This window comes from Parus major, chromosome 4A (genome assembly GCF_001522545.3).
Source record: "Parus major isolate Abel chromosome 4A, Parus_major1.1, whole genome shotgun sequence".
NCBI lineage: Eukaryota > Metazoa > Chordata > Aves > Passeriformes > Paridae > Parus > Parus major.
In genome coordinates, this window is record NC_031772.1 from 6,161,147 (window position 1) to 6,188,242 (window position 27,096).

The following is a 27,096-nucleotide window of genomic DNA, read 5'->3' on the forward strand; positions in this document are numbered from 1 at the left end:
CTGAAAGCAGCCCGTGGATGCCAGCTCAGCCTCACCCCAGTGCTGGGGCACACGTGGGACCCCACAGGACCCCACTCCTTGCCCTGCTGGGACAGTCTGCCCCTCCTGCAGCTGCCACCTCCACAATTCGGGACAAGGAGCCAAAAGCTGAGGTCACCCGGCTGGGCCACGGACCCTCCCCAGCACCCACCTCCTCTCCCCACCCTCCCCAGGCCAAATATAAACTTGCTTACAGGAAATGCCTTAAAGAAAAGGCACCTCCCTGCGTCCCGAAGAATGCCCAGAAAATAAACTGTCTCTGGACATGAAGGAAATGGCTTTTTTTTTTAAAATCACATTGCAAAGCAGCTTTAACCCCTTCACTCCCTGCTGCAAATGCAGCCCCTGTGTGCCTCAGGGAATGTCAAGGTGTCTGGGCTCTGGATTGGTGACATGAGAGGAGCCTCTTGCCAGAGACTATCCATGGCATCACCTGATCCTGAAAAAAAATTCCATGAAATCCAGAATCCAAACATAAACTTTCTGTCTGGCAAGGAAAGCACGGGACCCTCGATAGGGGCTCATAGCTGGGGACCCACTCCTGATCTCACCAAAGTGCTGGCTTCATTCCCAGAGCCATCGGGCAGAACGGGGACTTGCACAGCTGTTGGCATTGCTGGAGGGGCTGCAGTGCAGCCAGGGGGGGCAGGGGGCTGCACCTGTGCCCCCCTCCCACCCAGACCCTTTCTCCAAGGGCCCTGAGTGGGGTGTGTCAGTCGCCCCCCTGCTCCGAGGGTCCCTCAGGGGGTGTGCTGGGATCTCTGGCAGATGGAAATGCAGCTCCCCAGTTTCCTGTGAGGGCAGGGATGGGGTACCCCAGCAATGCAGCCCCCCCAGCCCCCTGCCAGCCCAGCACTGCAGCTGCTCCAGCCCAGCAGGGACACACGTGGAGGCTTAGGAAACACAAACGCTGCCTTCACACCAATGTCCTGACACAAGGCACAAGAAAGCAAAAAGAGAAGAAATACAGGAAATCCAGGACGTGGAGAAGCAGCTGCCTCAAACAGTCAGTCAAGGACAGAGCAAAGCCAACAGCCCCGTGTGGAGAGGAGAGAACTCACTCTCCCCAGGCCCTCCACCATGGATAAATAAAACAATAAATAAAACAATAAATAAGCTCAGTGCCAGGATCTGGCAGTGTTCCCGTGCACTCACAGGTCACAGCCACAGAGAGGGTGATTCCATTCCCTCTGTACAGCGGAGGACACCAAAGCAGGAACAAGGCCAAGGGCACAGCCAAAGCCCTCTCTGTGTCACCAGCACCCCCCAGAACATCCCCTTAATCACCAGGCACCTCGGGCTTTCAGCCTCAGAGGCACTGCGTGGTTTGATGCAATTCAGCTGCTGCTGCTAAACGCCTCCAGTGCCTGCTGTGGTTTGGAGTTTCTCGGCACAGCAGCGGCGCTACAAGAGCTGCGTGGAGGTGTGAGGCCAGGCGTGGGAAAGGGAAGCGTGGGGTCAGCTGCCACTTGGCTGGGAAGCAAATGTCTGTCCTGAGCAGCAGCCAGGGCTCAGGGTTCAGCAGGAGATCACCTGCCTGGAGGAGAGAGGCAATTTCTGCCTTGTCCCTGATTTTACACTTTGTGTGTGTCCATTATTTTTAGCTGGGGGAGAACCACTGCTTCCTACATCCTTGCTGCTCCCAAGAAAAGAGCACCACAGCTCCCAGGAGAAATCACACAGCCACAGTCCACGTGTGGTCCCCAGCGAGTCTGTGTCCAGGAGGCTCATGCCAGTGGCGCTCACTACGCAATAGCCATCCGAGGATTTGCTCAGGAAGGTGTCTGGAGGCCATAGGGCAACCCTCTGCCTGGAAAATAGAGCTGGAACACCAGCCCTGGCTGCCCAGCCCTGCTGCTCTTCCCCACTGACACTGATGAAACGAGGTCAGGCGCTCTCTGCGTCACCGCTGTGGGCACTGTCCCGCAGCCCTGTGACACCTCTGCCCGCCCCTGCCCACGGGCAGTTCCAGTTTCAGCAGAGCAGCAGAAGGAACAGGCTGCCAGCCAAGCCTCTCAAACCCCCACCTGCAGCCTCAGAACCATCCCTGCCCCCAGCCTGGCCCACTGCCCCAGCCCAGCCTTCAGCACTGGCAGCAAAGCCTCGTCCTCTTCACTCCTTTTTCTCTTTTCTTCCTTTTTCCTTTAAATGGCAGCTTTCTTGTCCTCTCTGCCCGCAGGACAGGAAATCCCCCAGCTCACCCAGACTGGAGCACACAGGACCCCTTGGGCTCAGCACCAGGACACCCTGGGAGAAACCTCCAGCTCCTGCTCTCACCTCAGCAATGGGACCAAGCCCTGGCTGCAGCAGCCATGAAAATCCAGATGTTCATCCCAGGGTCATGCCAGAAGGCAGGTGTCCCAGGACTTACCCTGACCACCCCACCAGCCTCATCTCCCCTGCAGACCCCCAGGCTTTGACACTGCACTGCTGCTGGGATTCCGTGCCTCCAGTGCAATGGGACAGGAACTGGCTGAGCCCCTGGGGAGGGTCCCCTGAGTGTTGAAGCTGTTCCCAGCACCGTTAACGTTTACTCTGCCTGTAACTGGCACGGGGTGACAAGTGTCCTGTGCTGATAAGGGCTCTGCCAACAGCCCGGCCAGTGCCCACGTGGCACGGGGACCTGCCAATGATTAACCCAGCAGCCACAGGGGACAGCAGCAGGCTGGGGACACGGCCACCCATGGGTGTCACAGCACCCAGAGGCAGGGGACACATGGAGACCCACAAGGAGCCTCTAGTGGGATCAGGGTCACACTTCCATTGTCAGGCAGAGGATGACAAGTGTGGAATGGGGCAGAGTGAGGCCAGCACAGCTCCACACTGTGGATCCTCCTGCAGAACATGCAGGTAACACACCCAATGAATCAGGAAAGCAAACAGATAACAAAAATCCAGGAGCCATCACCTTCCGGCTCCAGAGGAGTATCCTTTTCCTGGAAACGCAGGGACAGACCCTGTCTCTTTAAATCCCCACGCCCAGCCCCGCAGCCTGGAAAGGTTCACATGTTCCCGAGGTGCCTCTCCAAACGGCAGGAGCCAAAGGGCCAGAGCAGCTCAATCATTAACCGTGCGGAGACCCCCGGCCTCGCTGGAATGTGCCGCCGCTGCCGGTCCCCTCCGGAGCTCTGCTCAAAGGTTCACAGGCTCCTCTGCCCTGGCCACCAGCCCCTGGAGGCTCCAGCCGCCTTCCAGCACAGCTTTCCTCCGGTGCTAAATCCCCCCAAACACCTCTGTCACACGTCCCAGCAGGGCTGGAACATCATGTGCAAGAAGGGAAACTGAGAGATAAGAAATGCCAAGTTCCAAGGAGACGTTCCCATGCTCAGTTCACCTGTGACATGTTTTGGGGAGCTGTAACTCCCCATGGCTCCTCTGACCTCGGGGTACCATTGCTGCTGCTGCAGGACCAGCATGGGCACAACGTGGGATGGGAAGACTGGCAGAGCAACGGCATCTGAACTTTTACAGCCCCCACACCACTCCTAAAGCTTTTTACATGCACAAAACCAGCTCAGCTTTCATCCCTGGGCTCTGGTAATCCTTGTCACCAAACCCAGTGGGCAGAAGGGATGGAGCAACGTCTCTGCTATGGGGCTGGGAGGAGAAAAGGAGACCCCTGTGTTAGGGGATGCTGTGCTGGGCCAGGGCAGGAGTCCCACCACACCACAGGACCCCCAAAGCATCAGGGCCATAGAGAACACTCCAAAGGCATTCCCTTCCCTGCAGCCCCACTGCCTGCACGCTGCCTGAATTTGGGGAATAAACTCCCACAGACACCAAATGCAAAAGCCCTTCCAAAGCCACACTGAGGGCAAAGGCAAATCCCAAACCCCTGCAACAGGCAAACTGTCTCAGGCTTTTCATGGGCTGATCACTTGAAGGAAGGAGACTTCGTTCTCTCTGCTGGCAGTGATTTACCCTCGGCACCGCCTGCATCCCTCAGTGCCAGCCAACTTCCCAGCTTGGTCCTTCTGCCCAAAGTCACGCAGTAACCTCAGCATGCCCTCGGGGAAAGGGCGACCTTTCGTTCCCCCACTCACTTCAATTGACTTTGAGAACCTTCAAATCTTTTTGAAATTAGTACAAAACCAAAGGGAAGTACTGACGTGCCCTTGGGCACAACCACATTTTGTTCTCTTACGAAAGTGCACCGCTGGCAGCCTGTCCTGTGAGCACACACTGGGGTTTGGGCACTGCAGACAAGGAATGCTCAACGGAAGCACGGCTGGATTTATGCAGTCTTTTATCAGAAATGGATTTCTTGCAGGAAGGGCGAGCACATGGCATGAACGTGTGAGCTGCTCCTCAGAAGGAGCTTTGCTACCTGCTCTGTGCTGGGACCTGGTGTTTTGCCGCACACGGAAAACACGGACAAGCTTTCAGGATAAGGATGGGAGCAGATCTTTCCCTTGCAAGAACGGAGGGAGAGCGATGGGATGTGAGCTGATCCGTGGCCCCTGCTCCTGTCGGCACACGCGTGCCGAGAGCGGCAAGGGGCGGCTGCACAACCACCTCCCCAGCCAGGCTTTGGTGAGAATGCAAACAGAAAAAGGCACAGCCATTGATAACAGTTCACGTATGCAAGTGGAAAAGAGTGTGGACTGCTGCCAAAAATTCACGATATGCACTCCAACACCCAGGGACTGTACAAAGGTCTTTCACTAGAAGAGGCTCTGCTGCCCTCGGCACACGGAGCGTTTCAGAACACAAACCGCAAATCCAAACGCACAAAGAGCTGGTGTTTGAGCTCGGCAAGATCAAACAGCCCCTGAGGAAGCAGCCTCTCACCTTGGCAGCACGCTTCTCCAGAGCATGGCTGGGTCACAGTGTGACAAATGACACAGGCACAGCAAACCCACCCGTCCCTACCAACGGCAAACAGCTCCAAAGGAGCCGCTGCAAACGTGTGCCCATGGCACTGAGAGCCAGGACACAGGGCCTGATCTGGGGCCTCCTGACATCAGCACAGTTTCTCCAAGAACTCACTGACTCTCGGAATCACATGGCAAATCTGTGTTTTCCCAGCCACGGGGTTACTAATCCCAGGTAGAGGAGGTGAGGAGCCCTGGGAAAACCCAAACCCCGCGTCCCTCCTGAGCCCTGCCAGCAGCGTGCGGTTTAGCGCGGCCGAGCCGGGAGCTGAACATGCCAAACCCAAACCCGGCTGCCCCAAAGGCAGCAGCGAATTCTCGCCCCACACACTGCCGTGACTCAGCCCAGGAATGACAGAGAGGGATCCAGTTACTGCACGAGGCTGTCAGGAGCTGTGTACCACCTCCAAGCTTCTTGTCCTCCCCAGCTGCAGCAACAGCCACCTCATCCCGACACGGACAGCGGTGCCAGAGCACACAGATCCCAACTGGAGGCATTCTGGTGCTGCTGGAGGGCAACGGGGCTGAGCAGCGTTCCCTGGAGCCACAGGTGAATCACAGAATTTCATTCGTGTTAGAAAAGCCTGCTGCGGGCACCGAGCCCAACTGTTCCCCCAGCACTGCCAAGGCCACCACGTCCCCAAGTGCCACAGCTCCACAGCTGTGAAATCCCTCCAGGGACAGTGACTCCACCACTACCTTGGGCAGCCCGTGCCAGGGCTGGAGAGTCCTTTCAGGGAAGAAACTGTTCCTAATATCCAACTAAACCTCCCCTGGCACAACTTGAGGCCACTGTACCTCTCCGTCCCCTCCTGTCTGCTTACTCCATTACACACAGAGCTGGAAATTATTTCAGGAAGGGATTCTGCCATACGTGTGCAACACGGAGCAAAGACAGCAGATTGCTGGGTGCTTTCTCCCAAAACCCACCTCCTCCTCTGCACTCACTCCCCGCACCCACCCGCAGGTTCCCGAGTTACCTGCAGGCTGTGCCCCGTCCAGCCGCGCTCCCGGGGGACCTGTCGAGGGAGTGGGGAGGAGAGACGGGTCTGGAGGAGGATGGGGGGCGCACAGGGGGACCCCCGGTGCCCGGGGTAGTGCCAGCCGACGCTCCGGCTGTTGTCGGTGTGTTTGCGGCCGCGGCAGGTGCGGGGCTGTGCCGCGGGGACCGCCCGCGATCCGCCCCCCATCCCCGGATCCGCCTCCGCATCCCCCGCACCGCCCCGGGACCGCCCCGCTGGACGTGCCGGGACTCCCGCTACCACATCGGCCGAGGGAAGGAACCCCTCTGCCATGGGAGAGCTGCGCGTGTTCACCTGGAGAAGGCTCCAGGGAGACCTCAGAGCCCCTTCCAGTGCCTAAAGGGGCTCCAGGAGAGCTTGGGACAAGGGATGGAGGGACAGAATAAGTGGGAATGGCTTCTCACTGAAAAAGAGAAGGGTTAGGTGGGATATTGGGGTGGAATTCTTCCCTGTGAGGATGGTGAGGCAGTGGTTGCCCAGAGAAGCTGCAGCTGCCCCATCTCTGGAAGTGTCCAAGGCCAGGTTGGATGGGGCTTGGAGCAACCTGGGATAATGGAAGGCGCCATGGCAGAGGTTGGAATGAGAAGAACTTTAAGGTCCCTTCCCACCCAAATTCTGTGACTCTGTGCCACATGTGAAACGCTGTGGAACCCCAAACCTCGTCCATGTCCTGCAGTGCCCCAGAGCCCCGTGCCCCCCCAGCTCAGCCATCCCACTCCCTCCTCCAGCAGCAATTGCAGGGCCTGGTGTGGCCCGTGGGACTGCAGGATGGCGATACCAACAGATGCCACCTCCCTGCAGGGCTCAGCACCCACGGGCAGCCCCCAGGCTGCTCCCCCCACAAGGAGACGCCCCAGAACAATTTCTGGACACACCTGGCCATCCCCAGCTCTCCCTGTCCATCAGACCCAGCACATGGAGCAGCTGGGGTGGAAGCCACAGTGAGGCATTGAGAGGAGCAGTGGGGCCGCTCGCAGGCACTCGTGTCCCCAAGAATCCCCTCGCACTGCTCTGTAGTTACTGTTCCAACAGCACAGAGTCAGGAGGACCTTCTTCACGGCACACACACCTCACAGCCTGGCTCTGGACCACACACTTCTGTTACACCAGAGGGGCACAGCCACGGGTGATTTGCAAGAGAAAAAACAGTGCTTAAAATGGACTTGAAGGAGGAAATTTTTGTGAGCAATGAGAGGTGAAAGGGCTGGAGGTCAGGAAGCACCATCCTGAGTATGGAGGGGGAGGCAGAGGAGGCAGAGGGTGAGGTGGAGGCAGGCAGTGATCTGGGGTAGGATGACCAGAAAAGCAGGAGAGAGACCAGGTACATTGCAGGAATGCAAGAAACCAGCTTTCCTCTGGAAATCACTGCTTGGAGGGATGCCCAAGCTCCCAACATGGGAAAATCAAGTTAAAAAACAGGATTTTTCCCATTGTTTTCATAGTCTGACAGGCGCATCTCCTTCCTTCCTTCCCAAGCCCCTGACTCTCCTCCCACCGAGCTCCCTCCTGCCTGTGCCCCAGCGCAGCCCCCCTGTCCTGGCTCTCAGCACGGAGGGAAGGGACTCCAGCACAGCCCGCTCAATGCGGCTGTTGTTGGCTACAAAGTCCTCCCGCAGCTTTGTGCGTGAGAGCCCCTCAGCAGCTGGAGCCAAGGGGCGGGCAGGGGGTGGCAGGGGGGTGACAGCAGGCAGCCGGGGGCCCCTCGGGGTCACCCCCAGCGAAGGGAGCAGCTGTTGATCTGCGGGGATCGCTGCAAGGTCATTAAAGCGAGCGGTGAAGGGCTGCGAGCACCCGCGGGCAGAGGAGGGGGTCAGGGTGATCCCGGGATCAGGACCCAGCCGAGCCTTGGCCCCCACAAGTCCCAGCCCCGTCAGAGTCCAGCTCATGGGGACGGGGGAAAAACGGGACAGAGGGCGAGCAAATCCTCTGGAAACACGATGAGCCAGCACCCCAGGGGACAGCCGGGATGGTTGCTTCACTGGAAAAAAGCGCCGGGCTCAGAGATCTCAGGCATTTCTCCGCTGGTTCCTTGCGTGAAGCAGGAACCAGGCGGGTGTGGAGGCAGAGCAGGAAACCTCGCGGAGAGCTGGGGAGAGGCGGCGGCGGCCGCTCCCTCCGGGGCTCCCAGAACGCGATCCCCGCGGGACTCGCCTCCCTTTGCTGCCCCCGAAACCCCCCGAAAGGGTCACAGCAAGGAAACGGCGGAAAGGGACAGAAAACACTACTCCGAATCCGCGGGAAAAACACCTTTTCTCCAAGGAGAACCCACACACCCCGGCGGACACATTGTGCACCAGCACGCCTTTTCACTGCTGCTCTTTTCCAGCAACCCAGATAAACGGGGGGGAAAGATTACAGCTTTTATATAAGTACAAACAGAGCCCAGAAAGGCACCCACAGGCGATGGGGTCTGGGGCATGTGTGTCACAGCCAGCTGCCAGGGGACTCCTGCTCTGATGCATTATCCATAGCTCCTGTTTTTCCACTGCTGTGGATGGAGAACAGGAGAAACTCGTGTTATTTTCACACAGAGGGTGTCACACACCCTGCCAGAGCTGGCCCAGCCCCTACTGGCACCCTTGCCCACCTTGGGATGCCCCATTTATCTCTGTCCAGCCACCCTAGTGCAGAACACTTGTTGGCTTTTCCCAACCCCCAGCCCTAAAAGCATCACCCAGGTGCTGCCACCACAGCCCTTCCAACCACAGGGTACCCAGCAAATCCCACAAGGAGCCCCAGGACCACAGGGCATCCTCAACACCCCTGAAAATGGTGAATCTGCAGCACAGACAGCCCAGAAATCACCTCTGCCCCATCTACCTGGAGCTTCCAGGACCACAGGGGTGTTTCAGCGCTGGCCTCAGCACTGGTCTCACACCAGCAAGAAGTGAGCAAACCAGCTCCAGCCAAGAGGATGAGGATGGATTTAATGTCCTTCATGAGAGGAAAATCAGGGGCAAGAGGTTGACTGGCACACCCGCAATGGCAGCTGGAGCTGTGTTGCCAGCTGCACGAACACAGCAGGCGGGATCTCACCAGTGCTGAATTCCCCGGCTTCCAAAGGAGGAGGGCGAGCGGGAGGAAAAGAGAAGCTCAGAGACACACACAACAGCATCATTCATTGGAGCTGAGCTTGTACAACAAGGGTCCTGTGTCTGGCTCAGAGCTCCAGGCAATTAAAACAGCAGCCACAGATCTAGGAGAAACAGCAGGAATTTATCCGAGGAATCTGGATTATGTGGCCACCGCTGAAGCAGAGCAGAAAGCCCCCAGCTCCTGGAAGGCAAAACGCTGGCAAGTGATGAGCAACCAGCTCCATTATCCAACTGTTCCTGCATCAGCCTCCTCTCGCCACGTCGGGGGTGGGGGGATTACTGCTGCTGGTCCTGCCTCCAGACAGTCCCACCAAGGGGAGGGTGAGGACCCCGGTCCCAGCCCACACGTGCAACAGGCAGAGGCACAAGGGGCTCAGAGCTGCAGGGCTGCTCAGGGGACACAGGGCAAACCAAGCAGTCTGTGGTCCCAGAGGTAAGGGTGGTGCTTTGCAAGTCTGAGAACATGGTTTTCCATTCTGTTCCATCCTTGGAAGTACACACGGGGTTACCAGCACGTGTGAAAAAAGACAGGATGCTGAGCAATCTCGTGAAAATCCTCCTGGCAAGGCTGCCTCCTGAGAGCAACCAGACCATCCAGGAGACCCCAGAGAGGATCTGTGTGCTCCCTGCTCCCATGTGCATGATCCCAAAACAATCTCCTGTCCCCTGCAGGGGCTTTGTCCCCTAATCCACGGAACCAACAGCCCTTGGCTACAACTTGCCCCATGTGCCAGCACTGAGCCGGGCAATGTCACTGGCAGGGGGGTCCAGCAGTGGGAGATCTTTAGAGAACTCCACTTCCCCCTTGCCTACAACAAATTAAGCTTTTCTTCTCATCCCTGAGGAATAGCCCCTGTCCATCCAGCATGTTTTGGGCCATTCCTGAAGGGATCATTTATCAGCAGAAAGAATGAGTCTCCAGGTGTGAGGTGGAATTGTTCACTAAGCATCACAGCCAATGGAGAAACCAGGCAGCAGCAGCTCCTCCTTCACACAACCCAAAATAAATAGCTTTCAAGATCATTACCCACACCCTGTTATCACAGGCATCTTTACTAGCCATATCAAACCAGTTTTAGCACTAGAGCACCAAATGATCAATTCCTTAACCATTTTCACAGCCTCGACAAGATCACTGATACAATCATCATTAAAACATTATCAAATACAAAATAATGCTCTTTCTTTGAAGAAAAGTGGAAGTTCTTTTTACCTGACCGACCCTCGAGCGGATGATCTGCTTCACCAGTCGGCTCAGAACAGTCCCTGCCTCGGGAATACCACAACAGGCTTTGGGACCGGCACCACTCAGACACGACAGACAGCCGGGCACGGCCCAGAACACCACCAAAATCGCTCGAGTTTGGAAGAAAAGCAGAGCCCGAGCCCCTCAGCCGCGTTCCCTGCCCGCGCTCTGCCCTTTGCATCCACCGCACTGACACGCACGGAGCCCACCCTGCGCCACCCTTTCCCTCGCCGCGCAGCAAACGCGACATCCCCGCTCTGGGCACTGTCCCGCACCGGGCTGCTCGCAGCAGCCTCCGCACCGGGACCCCGGGCTCCGCAGCCCCGGGTCCCGCACTCACCTGCCCGCCCGCGCCGTCCCCCCCCGCACGGAGCGGCGGCCGCGGCGCGCCGGAGCCTCAGCCCCAGGGAGCGCCCGGAGCCCCGGCGCGGAGCCGCCAGCCCGGCCCGGAGACCCATCGCTGCCCCGGCGGGACGGGCGAGAGCCGCGGCTCCTCCCTCACCGGGATGCCGGCACGGGACCGGGGCCGCTCCCCTTCCGCCCGTTCCCCGGCCCCGCTCCTCCGGCCGAGAACGCCGCTCGCCCCGGTGGATGCGGCCCCGCTGCCCCCGCAGCGTCCCCGGGACCCCGCTCAGCCCCTTCCCCCAGGGTCGGGCATCACCAGGGGCCAAGGTGAAGGTGATGCTGAGCCACGTGTTCCACCTGCATCCTCCCAAAACTGAGTCACCCCCGCTCCGCTGCCACCCCGCGCCTGGGCGCGCTCGCTGCCGCCTCCGCTCCCGGGGGCGGGCGGGTGTTCAAAGCCCTGCGGACGCGCCGGGCAGGGCTCAGGGGCTCTTCATTAAGAAGAGAAGGAATTAGCGTGATCAGACTGGCCTGCCAACACCTCACACTGCTTTTTCCCCATCTGACCTCTCGGGCTTCGGAAACAAACGCCGGTGAGCATCACGAACCCCCAGCCCCATGCCTGCTCCCTTTGAACCAGCTGCTGCCCAGAAGGACAGGGAGGCTACTTCAGGCACAGGATTACTTTCCTGTGCATGTTAAGGTAGTTTTCATGTCAAAATTCTGACCAAAAAAAACCCCATTGTCCAGCCAAACCTTTCCACCAGTTTTCAGTGTATTTTCTCATGATAATTTCAGGGAAATGAGCACACTCTGGAACTTCCCTCTCGATCCTTTCAGGCTCATGCAAACCACCCGAGGGATGCAGATAGAAATGTACTTTCCTGCCTGCAGTTACTTTCCAGTCAGTCTCAATCGCTCCTTGCTGCCACGGGAAAAACTTGGCGACACTCCGGGCATGAGGCGACTAAAGGACCCTTTTCCCAGCTCCTTCCCTGCACTTCCCACGTGCTCTGAAGCTCACCAACACAGAAAAACCTTCTCTCTAACCCAGGCTCTTCCTTTCTGGCCTTCAAAGAAAATCCCCCAACCTGTGAGCGGATCCTGCTGTCCAGAGCGGGGAATCTGTATTTTGTTAGCTACAGGAAACGGGAAAACTTCCAGCGCTGGAATTAAAGCCCAGAAGGAAGGAGCTGAGCTGGGGGAGGGGTCTCTGTCACTGCAGCAGTCATCAGGGGGTCAGAGCTACACAAATTTTAAAGGCAGAGGGACACAAGAATGAAAACTGGTGATTCACCAGCCAAGCCCGAACCCATGAGGGCAAGGAAGAGGAAGGAGCAGCACAGAATCCCCTCATCACATGTCCCACCAAAACCACAAATAATCACATTCAGTTCAGTTTTTCTACTTCCCACCTCTCTGACCCACACCCAACCCCATGACTGCCTTTTCCACCATGTAAGAGCAGCACTTTCTCAACAAGTTCAGAAATGCCCGGAATGGGTCCCTGCTGCCACATCCAGCATCCCACTCACTGCATGGATCCCCTCTGATCTCCCTGGCTCTGATACCACAGCCAGAGCCCCAGTGCCAGGAGCAGCAGCACTAGCCCCTCCACGCCCACACGTGCCAGGACAGCCCCCTGCCAGCCCCTGGCCCCCTCCCTTCCAACACATTCAATGACAACACCAGATCCCAGTCTCTGTTTGTCCCCCAAACTCGGAACCACACACATGGGCACAGGTCAGGTGAGGAACGGGGGCCTCGTGCTCAGGCCACAAACCCACCGAGTCAGCGCAGGAGATTCTTGTGTGGGGAGAGAAGAACAGCTCAGCTGTGACAACACATCAACAACAGCTAAATTTAGCAGGTTATTTTTGGTAATCCAGATGCTGGGTAAATACAACCTTATTATTTCATGCAGGGGCAAAGGTTCAGACGAGTCCCTCATGCTGCTTTTGACTGTTAGTTCACCACATCCAGCCGCAGGAGCCCACCCTGAAATGCTGCAATGTCACCACTGTCTGGCTGTGCTGGCAGGAGCCACCAGCTCCAGCCCTGTCCTTGAGCAGCAAGAGGAGCCACTGCTCCATGACATGAGCAGAGCACCCCCTGATCCCTTTTGGAGGGGCCTGGTGCTGCTGTTGGTAGGAATTTTTTCTGAGGATGCAGTTTTCAGGTGCATGGCCAGGCTGTGAGCCTTTCCTTTCTTCAAGCTTTTCCTTTTTGCTCAGTCCAGAACAATACATGGGAAGTGAATGCTGGAGAGGAAACAGAGGGTTAGGAAATCCATGGAAACCTGACCCAGCTGGGATTGTTCCAGTGGTTCAGTTTGGGGCTGTGCAGGGGCTCTGTGTCCCACCCAGCTGAGGCTGCTGCCCGAGGGGACTGCAGGGTGGGATGGGGCAGCAGGAGGGAGAGTAGGGACACAGGAGTCCCCAGGTGCTCCACAGCTGAAATATCACCTCCAAGAAGGCAGATGAAATCCAAGTTGTTTTTCACCATCACTGCTGCAGGAGCTGCCATGGCATCCCCAGGTATTTTAGTGCTGGGGGAAGCCACAGTGACCTCCTCCAGCCGGCGTTCAGGGAAGGAGATGTGGCAGCAGAACCACAGCCCCAAACAGGGGCTGGGAATGGGTCTGTCCATGCCTGGAAGGCAGCTCAGGGAATTTGCCAGGTGTGCTGAAAGAGCAGCAGTGCTGAAGGGGGAAAGTCAGAGGCAAGCTCTGGGAATTGAAGGAAGAGACACTTTGCCAAGAGCTACTGGGATAAATCAGAACCAGCTCCACTCTGCCTCATGCCACCATGTCAGGAGCTGAGGTCCTTGTGTCACCCATCCAAAGAGACTGAAAATCATCATAGAGAAAGGAAATGGTATCCCCCAAGCCACAGCCTGAATGGCCCCTTTTTCTCACATCTTCTGGGGATAATGAGTGAAGAGGACAGCAGGCACCTGCCCTGGTCCCTTCCCAGTGGAGGGCACAACGCCCCTGCAGGCTTGCTCCCTGTCCAGTGTAATCCATGGGAAGGGGAGAACTCCAGCCTGCCCCAGGCACCGTGCTGCTGCAGGTCACAGTGACACCAGGAGCCACTAAACCCCATCATCACATCAAGTCACAGGTGACAAATCCCACAGTGAGAAACTGTGCAGCTGCTCAAGACACGAGGCTCCTGCTCAGGACACGAGGCTCCTGCTCAGGACACGAGGCTCCTGCTCCTCCTGCCCCCAGAACCCAGTACCCCTCCAGCATCCAGAGCTGGGACAGGGATATGTGACAGGCAGGTGTCAGCTGGGGTCATCTGAATGTCATTGAACCTTCACCAGGAGAGACCTGCATTCTACAGGCAGGCAGTTTTAACCAAGGGGAAAACAGCTATAAACATTCTTTGCCCCAAAATCCCAGTCACAGTGTGATCCATAGGAGCCTTCCCTTCCACAGGGCTCTTTAACTCTTTTTAACAAGCTCTTGACATTTATGTTCTTAATCTCTCCCATGCAAGGGCCAGAGACCACCCAAGATACCTCTGGGGCTCTCTGACAAAGCACCTTTTGTTACCCAGAGCTCTCCTGTGCTCTGGGCTCCCACCAGCCAGACTCTGAGCTCACTCCACCTTTACATGCATGAAAACAAGAGGCCCTCAGTGCATCACCCTTCGGGCAGGGAACTGTCTGGAGATCCCCAGGCACATCCCATGGGCTCCCTGCACAGTGGGCTTCCCTTTTCATGGTGCCAGGACTCCAGCCAGCAGTGTGAGCAGCCCCACCTCTGACACCAGAGCCCCATAGTGTGTCCTGAGCCCCGTGTCCAAAGCAGCAGAGCCACCCCAGCTCCAGCTCCCTCCACTTCCAGGGCCACCAGAGCCACTGGCCATGGGCTGCCCTGTGTAGGATGGGACAGGTTTGACTCTGGGGGTGTCACTGCACAAAGACCCCCATGGCACCAAACAGTGGGATGATGAAAGGTGGGACCTCTACCCCGCTGCCACAGCCCCATCCCATGTTCCTGGTCCTGCTGGCATGTGCACACTCCCCCTCCTCCTCCTCTTGCTCCCAGAGACCACCAGCAGCCTCCCCAGCACCCACAAACCCCTCATGGCAGGGTAGCCCCAGCCTCTCCCCCCACCTTGGCACAGGTTTGATCAGGCAGCAGCAGCCATGCACAATCCCCTCAGATCAGCCTGCAGCTGCACTGTCCCTCCTGCCCCACAGCCATGGCTGAGACACTCCTGTCACACAAAGCTGAGGGGCTCCGAGTCAGGGGTGACCTTCCTGCCCATGGCACTGCAGTGCCAAGGCTCTGGAGCTCCCCATGGGATTATCTGCTGAGCACAAAGCTGCTCACCACAAAGACAAGAGGACTTGAAAAGGAACCAAGGTCCCTTTGCAAGTATATTATCTTGAAATATACTCACATTGCTGGCAGAAGAACCCAGCAAGGGGACATTCCTCTTCCTGTGACCCCTGCTCACCCCACAGCAAGGGCATCCTGCCCCAAAAATTATTGCTGTAGCTTACCTGCATCTTTTTTATCTTCTAACAACGAGAATTTCTGTGAAAAGAAAGAAAGAAAGAAAAAACCAGATTTTTTTTATTATTATTATTTTGATTCTCACATTTGTGGAATGCTACCCCTCACATCTGGGCTTGGACCCTGCTCCAGCCTCCTCTCTGCCCAGAGGTGACCCGAGAGCAGCAGTGCTGACCGGGAGCTGGGACCAGCAATGCTGCTCCAGCCACAGGACAAGCAGGGCCCTGGCAAAGGCTTCTCCCAAGGGCATCCCACTGGTTTTAAAACACCATCTCCACTCCCAAGGGCCCTGAGCACCGGGCAGACATGGTGTACCCAGCACGCACCCACCACCCCGGCTCCCGAGGGAAGCCACAAGAAATGAGACCACAGCAGCAGAGCCTCGGCAGCGCGTGGGAGACAGCAGCAATCTGCAGATGTGGAGGAGCAGCAGAAGGTCCCCATTGCTGGTGCTGAGGTGAGCACAGAGCCTGGAATGCCCCCCAATCTCTCTCTGGGTGCAGATGAGCCCCTCCAGCGCCGCCGCCCCGCGAACGGGCCAGAGGTGCCGGCGGGATCGCTGCAGGAACGCGCCGTGCTGCTGAGCCGGCCTTTCCCACGGACCCCCGGGACCCCTCTTCCTGCTGGGGCAGCAGGGCTGAGGATGAGCCAGGGAAGACAGGATTAACCATGTCCCTGCTGCTGTGCTTCCCGCAGCAGCCGCCCGAGGGGTGCCATCAGCAGGGCTGCGGCTATCGCTGTGACCCGTGTCCACAGGGGAGGTCACCCAGCTCCTCTGGGTCCTTTGGCATCGCCCAATCTGTTCCCACACCTTCCTTTTCCCCACGAAATCTTCCACCAGCCACAGATCCACCTCATTTAACCTGGAAAGCTTTAATCCCACAGACAGAACCCAGCACGTTTCTCCCTGTTCAAGAAATTCCTCAGCAAGGAAGGTGAGAATTCCTCTCCTGATCGTGGTGAGCAGCTGAGCAGCACTGGAATGGGGAGCAGAGCGGGTCTGGGCTGAAGCAGAAGCCTCAGCCCTACAGGAGGCCACTGGTGTCCACTGAAGGCAACCAGGAGGTGGTGCCCTGGCCAGCTGGGCCACCAGACCCCAGGTTGGGCCAAAGAGATGGGCTGAAGCCACTGCTGGGTGCTCCCAAGGAGGCTGAAAGCCGTGGGCACCAGAGTCTGTGAGGCCAGGCTGGAGCCATCCCAAGCTGCAGCTGAGGCAGTGGCGATGTAGTACCCGGTGTCCATGAGTGTGCCACCACCAGTACGATGGCAATGCCAACACGGGATTGAGGGACGAGCAGGGTTAATGAGGACAGCTGAGCTCTCCAGAGACAGCCAGGACGAGACAGCAGGGACAAGACAGCCACTAATATTACCAATGAATTTCACAAATGTCATTTTTAGACTCAACTATTTTAAGCATTGCACTGAAAGCCCGGGGGACAGCGTGCATTCCACATCCATTTCACCACAGCAGATCCACTCACCCAGCACAGCCCGGTGTACAGCACTGTCTGAAAAAGGGATTTTACCACTTTTTCCCATCTGAAACTCCTGAAATTCACACTAACTTTAACTCCACATTCTGCCCAGCTCACCTCCCACCACACTGCATGGGCTGGGACACAATGAACCAACAGTGATCAGGAGCAGGCAGGGAGAGTCATCTGTTATTAAAGTGACAGATAAGAATTAAACCCTAATGAAAAATCTCAGATGCCACACCGTGAGAACTGCTACTGCAGGAAATGAAAAACTGGGGGCCTTTGGCCTCGCTGCTCCTTTGTCATCCTGCTCACAGATCGGCCACTGCCCCACAGCCACGCCACGGGTGACCTGAGCCTCTGGGTTCGGAATGATGTCCCAGCCCGGCCACTCCACACAAGGAGGCACGGCAGGACCCTCTTGGAATGTGCTGACCACCTCGGGGGCTGAGGGTGCACAAACACACAAACACAGACACAAACACACACACGTATATACACACACACACACAAACACACACACAGAGCCCAGCGCCGCGCTCGCCGGGCACAGCCCCGTGCCCGCAGGGCAGCCGGGACACGGTGACCCAGCAAAGGGCAGCGGGCGAGCTTAGGGCACAGGGACCAGCGCACCTACACGTGGCCCAGCCAAAATTAAACCTCTCACATGCACGTGGGGCCCGGGGACGACATCCCCCGGAGCAGACATCGACACCGTGACCCAGCTGAGCCCCGCCGGGGTCCCCAGCGCCCCTTCCAGAGGCTTCTCGTGCAGCCGGAGGGTGTCAGGGACGGACAGAGCGGAGCGGCGCTCCCTTACCTTGGCTCTCTTGAAGCAAGCCCAGAAGAAATCCAGCAGTGGCATGATGTGCGGGCGGGGGCCCGGCAGACCCCCCTAGACCGCGGAGCTGCCCCCGGGCGAGGGGAGAGCCCCCCCCGGGACCCCCATGGCAGCGCTGCGGCGGAGCCGGGCACAGCCCCGGGCGGGCAGCGGCGGAGGGAGGAGCAGCAGGCAGCGGCGGAGGCGGGCCAGCGTTCAAACCCTGCACCGTTATTCAGTTGGTTGGGAACGGGCTTGGACGCGATTGAAAATTCCCTGAAGATTGCGAGTTTTAAACAGCTCCAGGCTTTCCTTCCTGCCTGGAACGCGTCGAGCTGCTCCGATTCCCAGGCAGTGGGAAGGGGCGAGGGGTGACCGACGCTCCAGAGCAGGAGAAGGGGGATTTTGGCTGTCAAAGGCACATGTAGGACGTTAGAAACCCAAACCCTGGACGGCTCAGATTGTCACTCCGGTCCTGCCCGAGCTGACTGGCAGCTCCCGGCACTCTCCTCTGAGAGGCACAAGGTGTACCCAGCCACGGTGCCATCCCTGGCTGCTCAGGTGCTGCAGGCACCCTTACCACAGAGCAGGGCCAGCCTGCTGCTGGGATCCCAGCAGGGTAAATAACACAGGGGAATCCACCCCCAGCCGTGAAATATGGCTGTGCCCTTCACTCCAGCTATTCATATATACATATATATACATATATACATATATACAGCTCCGTATCTGCCTGCTGCAAACATCATTCGCTCACATGCACCACAATAAAAGGTCACATCACAAACATTTGTGCCAGCCCCCCACCCACAGTTCCCCAAGCCAGGATCCTTCCTGCAGGAACATAAGAACACCCCACAAACTGGTGATTTGTGTCAGCAGCTCAGAAGGAGCTCGAAAGGGCAAGCAGACCCACAGTGCTGCCTGGGCTCAGCCCTGCTCCCACAGGACCCTTGGTGGCTGTCACCCTCCCTGGATTGGCACCAGGGTCTCCAGTGGCATCGCTCCTGCCCACTGCCATCTCAGGCTGGTGTCAGCTCTGCTCTGACAGGACCTGCGGGCAGGAGAACAAGCCAGAGCACAATGGTTCTGCTCAGGATGTGACACATCTGTACCCAGCCCCCAGCAGCTGGTGCCTGTGGCAGCTGTGTCCAGTGCCACGTGTCAGACAGGGCAGGCCAGGACAGGGTGCTGGGGCCACAAAGCATGAGGATAACGGGGATAAGGCAAGGACAAAAAGCACAGGAGGTCACAGCACAGCAGGAGCAGATGCACCTGCCAGGAGAGGATGGCATGAGGCACTGCCAGCATCCAGCAGAGACTTGACCAGGACCAGGGCCCTGGACTGGCAACAGTGCCCTGGTGGCACTGGCACAGCCCTGCCATGGCCCAGCACGGCCCTGCTGTGGCCCCAGCAGCAGCTCACAGGCAGCATCAGCCTCGGCGCCGGCTCCAGCTGCCTCCTTCCATCTCCCCCTCACTCATTCCTCAGCAGGCTCTGGCACTGCTCCCAGCCCTGGCACCAGCTGCAGCTCCTCACCCTGTCCCCTGCATTACTGGTGTTACTGGGCCAGTACAACAGGGCTGGGGACACCAAGGCACAGCACAAGCTCTGTACATCAATCCCTTTTCTCCTCCCTTAAAAACCCAGTCCCACCTCTATGGCACCTCTCCTAGAGAGGCTCACCTCTCCTAGCAAGGATTTTCCCCACAGGATTAAAAGCCCAGCTCTGCTGCCCGACGGCCACCCACTCTCTGTAACTCACCCACCTCTGCCTCAAGGGCTGCAGGTTTTACCCCAAGGACTTGCAAATAGTCCCCTGCAGGGATGAAGGCAGCTGGGGCACTGCCCACTGCCAGACATCCCCATTCAGCTCACTGGGCACTGAGGCTGCCAGGGGACCACCACTGTGGCCAGGACACGGGAGGGCACTGCCAGCACAGAGTCCTGGGAAAGGCTCTGCCATCGCCACTCTGGGCAGTCCAAGGAAAGTCTTCAATGATTCTACAGGCTCTGGGACATCTGGGCCTGGGCTGGCTGAAGGCAGCTGTCAGAGGAGGGACTGTCCCTTCAGAGAGGGTGGCACTGCCAGGCTTGGTGGCACTAGGCTCCTGTTCCCATCAGGGGATCACCCTTCAGCACTGCGTGTTGTTCTGGAGCAGGACAGGCCCTGCTGCTTCAGCCATAACCCTGCCAGGACCCAGAGAATCACCCCTGCTTGCTCCAGTGGCATCAGGTCCTTCTCCCACTTCCTCCAAAAGCAAAAAAAAGCCAAGCTAGCACAAATAGAAGCAGGCTGTCTCCTTCCCAGGCCTGGGAGACAAACCACAGCAGTTTCTGCATACTTGTGTAGCTTCTTCCTACCCGGTCATCCCAAAAGCATTCCAGTAATGCTACATCTTGGATCCTTCCTCAGCGTGCCAGGACACTATCCTCGGCAGGAATAGCTCCTGGGGACTGGATCCATGGGGAAGTGGCAGGAGCTATGAACACCAAATGGGTATTTCTGCTGAGTGGCACAGGGACACAGACCCCACTGCTGCATTTGGCTCTTCCCAAAATTCCTAATGTATCCACTCCGCAGACAGGCTTAGAGGAGAAGCAAAAGCAATATCCATTCATTCTATAAATATGTAATATAATGTAATACAATATGTGTGTGTGTGTGTTTGTGTGTGTCACTATCCTCCTCAGACCCATATGAGAACCCATTTTAAACTTGAGTTAATTTTAAGAAGCCGATTCTAAGGAAAACATCACCCTGTACAGATTCACTAAGAGTTTCCCATTGCTGCCCAGAGTGCCCGGAGCTGGGACAGACACCGGGATGTCACCAACCTGCCACACACATCCCATGTTCTCCGAAAGTCACGGGAGGGTGTTTTGGAGGACAGGTACAGCCTCCTCCCACAAGAGATCATTCCCTGGAGGATGCCATGTCCCCACGGCCGGAGCTATTTCTGTGTCCCGATGAGCTATTGCTGTGGCGGCTGTCGCACAGATCAGTGACAGCCCAGGCGGTGCCGGCCAGGCCGTGTCCCCGCAGCCACAGAAGCGGCCGTGGTCACGGCAGGATCCGCGGGGTGTGCTCGGGGGTGTGCGCGGGGCCAGCCGAGCCCCGAGCCGGCGGCACACGGGGATTTTCCACTTTCCGCCGGGCACAGGCATTTCCCGAGGCTGGGAAGGGCGCAGCTCCCGCCGAGCTGGCGTTTCCCCATGAGCACAGCGGGAACAGGGACCCTTTTCTTCTCCCGACGCCGGCCACGGGGCGGGTGCTGGCGGTGCCGGGGCTGTGACACCACGAGGGCGGTGAGAGGAGAACGGGGGCAGGGAGCACACGGGGAAACCGCAGCCCCCGGGAGCAGCAGCGGGGGCAGGGACAGAGCTGAGCCCCCCCGTGTGCCCAGCACACAGAACCCCACGGAACCCCACAGTCCCAGGGCTGGGACCCCCCTGTGGGGCCACCCCTACTCAGACCCCTGTGCCAGCTCTGGCCCAAGAGGCCACAAGAAGCCAGCTGAGAGATGTGAATGTCCAAAGGCAGCACAAGCCACTCCCCAGCTCCCTGCAGTGCCACAGCTGCCCCATGCCACCAGTGAGTCCCCTGCCCACTCGCCACCACTGCTTCTCCACTGAAAAGTTCCTCGTTGTGAGGAACTTTTATTGTTGTTATTTTCCACTGAAAATAATCCCGCTGTGCTCCGGTGTCCAATGGCTCACGGGTGGGATGTTCTGGGCACGGGCACACGGGGCTCTCGGGATTGCCATACGAGCCACAGGCTGCACCGGAGCTCCAGCGCTGAGGGAAAGCTGCTCTCTGCGATGGACAATTAGGCAATTAAATTAATCCCCACGTGCAGCTCCTGTGGCAGGAGGAAGCGCTCGGGTGAGCAGGGCAGTACCCTGGAAAGCCTCCTGGGGCCAAAGGCATCAATCTGCCCATCCCACAGGGATGGAGATACCAGCCAGACCCTTGGCATCCCCTCCAAATGAGGGGCACCGTGGGATGTCCCCTCACGCAGCTTTGGTGGCCCTCGTGTCCTACTGAAGCTTCACCCTCCAAAGTCAGTGCCATTTTTGCTTAGCCCAGAACTGGACCCCCAGAGACAAGCCAAGGGCTTGTGGCCCCAGCCAGGGCTGCAGGAATCCCGCTGTAATCCCTGTCCCCAGAGGGGTCCTGGCACAGACAGGTCTGTGCATTTCCCCACACAGGATGCTCCAGTTTGCAAACACCAGTGAGAGAATTCACAAACACCAACTGATTTAGCACACACACAAAACCAAACAAACTTTGCAGCTGACTAATCCTTTGTCCATGATAGCTTTGAGGAATTTCTGCTGCACCAGCTGAGGGGTGCTCCTGCCCCAATTCCCAGAGCCAGAAAGCTTGGGGAGTTCAACAGGGGCTTGGGGCAGTGCTCAGCTATTTAAATAGCTAAATATGCTTTAAAGAGCATAACTGATATGGTGACATTTTTGAGATACTATAGACAAGATATGCAAATTACAAATATACACAAATGATCCAGAAGGAAACTGAGGCTTTTTGAGAGCTGTATTCCCATTCAATTTTAACTCCATTTGTATTCAAGCTCCCAAGAGTTACTGGCTGGGGGCATCCTCAGAGCCTCCCATGCAGGACAGAACTCCAGCAAAAACCCGCTGCTACCAATCTCTAGCAAGATGCCTTTGTGAAAACAAGAAATATAAATCAGGCTGCATTTTTTAAGTACAAAACGGGGCATGAGCAGAATGCTCACCAGGCAAATTTTCCTACCCCTGGGAATAGCACTGAGCTGCTGGAGCCTGGCTGGGACATTAATCCTGGGACATTAATCCCCTGCCCCCAAGGCAGGCACCAGAGCAGCCCAAGGAATTGCAGCAGTTATTATTATTAGCTGGAGCAGGGAGGCTCCCGTGGCAAAACACCCGAGCACAGCACAGGGTGGGCTGGCAGCACACATTTGTGTCCTCACACTCACACTCAGCCCTGGTACCTGCCACTGACAGCACACTCAGCAGCTAAAACACAACCACAGGCGACAGGGACACCTCCTCCTCCAGCTGGCACAATGAAATGCCATTTAATAAACTGCATCTGAGCCACTTGGGTATTTTTGCACATAGTTCTGGTGACAGCTGATGTCTGGGGAGGATCCCAGCCCTAATTCTGGCCAAGGGTTGGGATTAACTCCCAGGACAGAGGAATCTTGTCAGGTGCAGTGCTGGCATCCTGTGAGGGCAGGTGTCTGCAAGCTGAATCCCTGGCATGAATTCACACCAGCCTCCTCTCACTCGTGGAGGCTTGAGCCATTCATGTACCAGCTTTCCCACACCCAAACCCAGAGGTAAACCCTGTCCAGTGCAGCTTCTTGAGCAGGACTGGGGACATGACATCAGGTCTGGGACACAGGATGGGGGACTCAACAGCTAATAAATAAACAATAATCAGGAATCAAATTCCCTGATAGCTCCAAGCATGCAGCCCCAAAGCAGGTGGGAGCATGGAGGTGACAGGAGCCAGGGGTTTTTGCAAGCCCAGCAGTGCCCAGTTGGTCACACTCCAGCACTGTGGGGTCTCTGGAGGATTGCTAACATGACCCACTGCTTGGCTCCACCACAGTGGTAGGAGAATCTCCCCAGTTGCCCTCAGAAGCCTGGGGTTGCTGTCAAACCCCACCAGAGCCAGGCTGGTCTTGTTGGCACCCCGAGAGCAGAGCACTGCAAAGATGAGGGGGCTCAGGGCACGGGCAGGCAGCAGCAGTGGGGGCTGGCAGGGACACAGTGCTCCTCCCTGTCAGGAGCATCAGAGCACGATTTACAGCAAACAGCATCGGGCACATCTTCCCTTGACACCTGCTCAGTCAAAACCACTGCCCAAAGATGCCCTTTCCCTCAGGCATGGACAAGGAGAGACATTCCATGCTCAGGGACACCAAGTGCCAATCCCATGCCCATCCCTTGCTCCCAGACACCGCACCCCAGGACATTTCCAGGCTGGACAGGAGCCACGTGCCACTGCCAGCCCTCTTTGGGGATGCCAGGAAAGACTCTGAGGCAGCTTCAGAAAACCCTTTATGCCAACCCTCAGACACACAAAGCCTCATTATGTGACAGTGAATTCTTTACGCCCCCCACAGCAGCAGGAGCTGCCAGGCTGGTCCTGGAGAGGGATCCTGCTCCCAGCTCCGTGCCACAGGGCTGAGTGCAGCCACAAGCTTCCCCACTCCAAAGGGAATCGAGAGGTGGAAGAGGTTTTAGGGGACAGATCCTGGCTGCAGGCAGGGTGCAGTGCAGGCTGTCCCCACATCCTGTGCTGGGCTGTCCTGGGCTTCTGTTCCTGCTGCTGGGGAGAATTCCACAGCCCTGGGAAAGAAGAGACAGCAGCCCCAGCCCAGACCTCAGCCCCGTGGGTTTTGCTAAGGGAGGGCTGAGTTATGGAGAGGGGAAGGATTTAAATCAGTGCCCAGGATAAATAATTGCATGCTCTGTTTATGATCCTGAGACAGTAACACAAAACACCAGAAAAAGACTTGAAAAGAACCAGAAAACACAATCCTGGTGAAATCCAGCAGTTCTTGCTAAGCTCTGAAATTCACCCTTTGCCTTTCTCTTACAGATATCAATGAGCTTATCAGGCTCCTGCCTTGCAGCAGCAGCCATGGGAAGCAGAGGAACAGAGATAGGGATGGGGAAGCACCAGAACAGCCATGGGGACGAGACTGTTCCAGTGGTTCCATTGCCCCCACGGCTTCTCTGCTCCAAGGGCTCTGGAGCCTGGAGCTCTCTGCAGCCAAAATAACCAGGACCAGATGTCTTGAGGGCCACTATGCTCACACCAGTTTCTTGTAAGCACAGAGGACTCAAAGGGGTACAAAGGTGTTGTTGAGACCTGACAGACAAACAGGTTGCACGAGGAGCACAGACACTGCAGACAGGGAGCCCAGCCAGAAGCCTCTGGGCCCACAGGCACAGGAGGAGCTGAGAGAAAAGCCCACAATGCCCAGACCAAAGATGGAGAAAAAGAGCCACTGCCAATTCCCCTGGCCAGGGAGGCTTGTCCTCCCTGCAGGGCCTTGGGGGAACACATTCTGCCCTCAACCCCTGACACACTGCCTGCTCTGCTTGGTCACCACCCCAGGATGAACAGAAATCCAGTTCCTATTTGGGTAGAAACCCCTCAGGGTAGTAGGATCAACTGTTAAAAGGATACAAAGGCAACTTAACACACTGGGTTTGAACTGCACATCACCAGCAGGAGTGAAGTGTAAACTGAAGCAAGAGTTTAGAGTAAAAGAGATGACAAAGAATCCGTGTCTGCCAGAGCATCACAACCTCAGGACCAGCTGGGCACCTCTAGGGAGCCTGGAATGGGGCACAGGGAGCAGGCACCCACAGCCACCACGTGGAACACTTACCAGATGTCCAGGACATGTCTTCACTTCCCCAGGAGACACAGAGAAGGCATTAACCTCATCTTCCTCACAGTCTAGGGCATTGTGGGCTCTCCCCAGGTCTGCCTTGAGCAGCCCCACCAGATCCGTTTTGTTGTGCCTGAGCATGTGCCCAGGCTTTGTCTGGGAATGTTCATCAAAAGCCAACATTTCACTGCTGCTGAAAAACATATTGTGGCCTGTAGCATCCCTGCTGTGCCCTGCAGGTCCCTGTGAAAGGCTGATAAATCTTGATCTGTGCCTCCTGGTTCTCCTGGGAAATGATCCCCAGAGGGACAGCAAGGATTTGTCACGGATCAGCTCATAACCAGGCTCATCCTCAAGAATGCACTCGCTGCTCCTTGGACAGAGGAAGCCATAGGCACCTTCCTCATCTTCAGCTGATGAGGAGGAGGGTGGGGTTGGGGGCTCATCCTGCTGGCCTGGAGATGAAGGTGGCTTTGCTTGATGCTCAGCGCTCCTTGGCTCCATCGTCTGTGGCTGGGACCCTCGCTGCCACTGGCAAAGCAAAACCAGAACTCATTAGCAAGAACCAGGCAGGAGACTACATTTACTTTGCTTTTCCTCATTTTCGTTTCCATTCCATTAGAAAGGGGTGTTATGATCCTTACTCCAGGACCCTCTGTGCTCTCCTCACCAGAGCATGCAGACCCACAGTCACAACTTGACCAGCTGGGTTTGTATTCTTCATTTCTCTCTTAAAATACCAAACTCCCTCTATACTTTCAGAGGAGGGTGTGCTTCACATCGTGCCCTTTCACTGCTGGCAATGCAGTGCTGGGCAAGGGTGGGGGTGTGGAGGGGGCTCGTTGGGATGGATTTCAGGTGCTGTCTGAGGTGTGTTTCAGGCTCCCGGGCAGAGCTGGGGCCAAGACTTCTGCACAGGCAGGGGAAGTTTGGCTGAGGCAGGGAATCACTCAGTCTCCTGCCACCTGGGCCCAGAGGGGAAGAACAGAGTTCCTAGGTGGCAGGACCCTGCCTGCCCACTTTCCCCACTGTCCCCAAGGCTCTGACAATGCTCCCTTGCTTCCATCAGCAGCACAAACAGCAACTGCTCAGACACAGAGGGCTCAGAGCACAGATATGACAAAGTGCCAGGCATGGGGAGGCCATGGCACTCCTGAAAACTTGCCCTGTTCCCTTGTTTGAAATGCGAGCAGAGGGGACAAAGTTCAGGCAGGGTAACCAGGGCAGAGACACCAAACCCATCCTTCCCACATCAGGAAGTGCACTTCCTGGGCTTTTTTCCAGTTAGGATTCAAAATAAGTAGAGCAAACCTTCATTCTTGTCTCCCAGAGACCCTGAGCCCCCCAGCACAGGCATTGCCCCCTGACAAGGTGACAGCAGAGCAATGCAGAGACCCTGGTGTCTGTCCCAGCAGCTGCCCCCAGTGCTGGGCTGTCACACCTGCCCTCGGTGACGCTGTCCCTGACACCTCTGCTGAGGAACCCTCCATGCTGGACACAGCCTGTCCTGTCCCACCCATCACTGTCCTTGCACTGAGTACCTGCAGTGTGGAGATTCAGCAGCCTCCTGCCTCACTTCCAGCTCCTGCAGACATGTCACCTGGTTTCCCTGCCAGGAAAAGCCAAAGGTCAGGAATCAGGTTCACAGTCCCAGCTGTAAACAGCTGCACTGTATGGGTTACTTCCTGATTTTACCAGGAAAATCCTTCCTTCCACTGTCACCCACTCCATTTGTTTGCCCAAGGGTACAATTCAGCATGCAGAATATTTGCCTTAAAAGATTTGCTTGGGGGACAAAAACGCTGAATTCGAGCTTTAGCCAGACAAAGTGTAACTACAAAGCCCAGAGCTGCACTTGGGAACACCTCTTTTGAGCAGAGCAGTTACATTTCCAGGACTGGTAACCTGTTTCCTTTTTAAAAATAAACTCCCCTTTGTTGAATGAACGTGTTTTCTTGCCCATGTCCGAGCAGGCAGAAAGCCTGCAGCAGGGCTGGGTGAGTCCGAGCTGGTGGCTGGTGCTGGCAGGTCACAGCTCACCTCCCGGGGCTGCCTGCGAGCCCGAACACCCCGGCTGTGTCCCCCAGAGCTCCGGACACCGCTGCAAAAGGACAGCGCGGTCCTGCCGCCCTCTGGTGAGCACGGTGGCTTTTCCCAGCACCTCAGCCCATGCTCGGCACAGGGGCAGCGTGTCCCTGCTGTCACCAGCGCCAAGGCTCCC

At 57.1% G+C, this 27,096-nt stretch overlaps 1 protein-coding gene across 3 annotated transcripts in view; it reads right to left on the bottom strand.

Moving 5' to 3' along the window:
• The window catches only part of STARD8 (StAR related lipid transfer domain containing 8), a 49,052-nt gene extending 23,660 nt beyond the window's left edge, over positions 1-25,392 (bottom strand). The window contains exons 1-2 of one of the 3 annotated variants that reach the window (XM_033514004.1): positions 24,873-25,392; positions 15,140-15,173 (exon numbers count right to left, since the gene is read on the bottom strand). In XM_033514004.1, coding sequence (XP_033369895.1) covers positions 15,140-15,173; positions 24,873-25,379 — 541 coding nt within the window. In that variant the 5' untranslated portion in view covers positions 25,380-25,392. Of the gene's footprint in view, positions 1-5,893; positions 6,079-15,139; positions 15,174-17,453; positions 17,610-24,872 lie in introns of those variants that run through there. The other 2 variants (XM_015626481.3, XM_015626483.3) reach the window with 2 other exon arrangements.
• Positions 25,393-27,096: the final 1,704 nt, after the last annotated feature.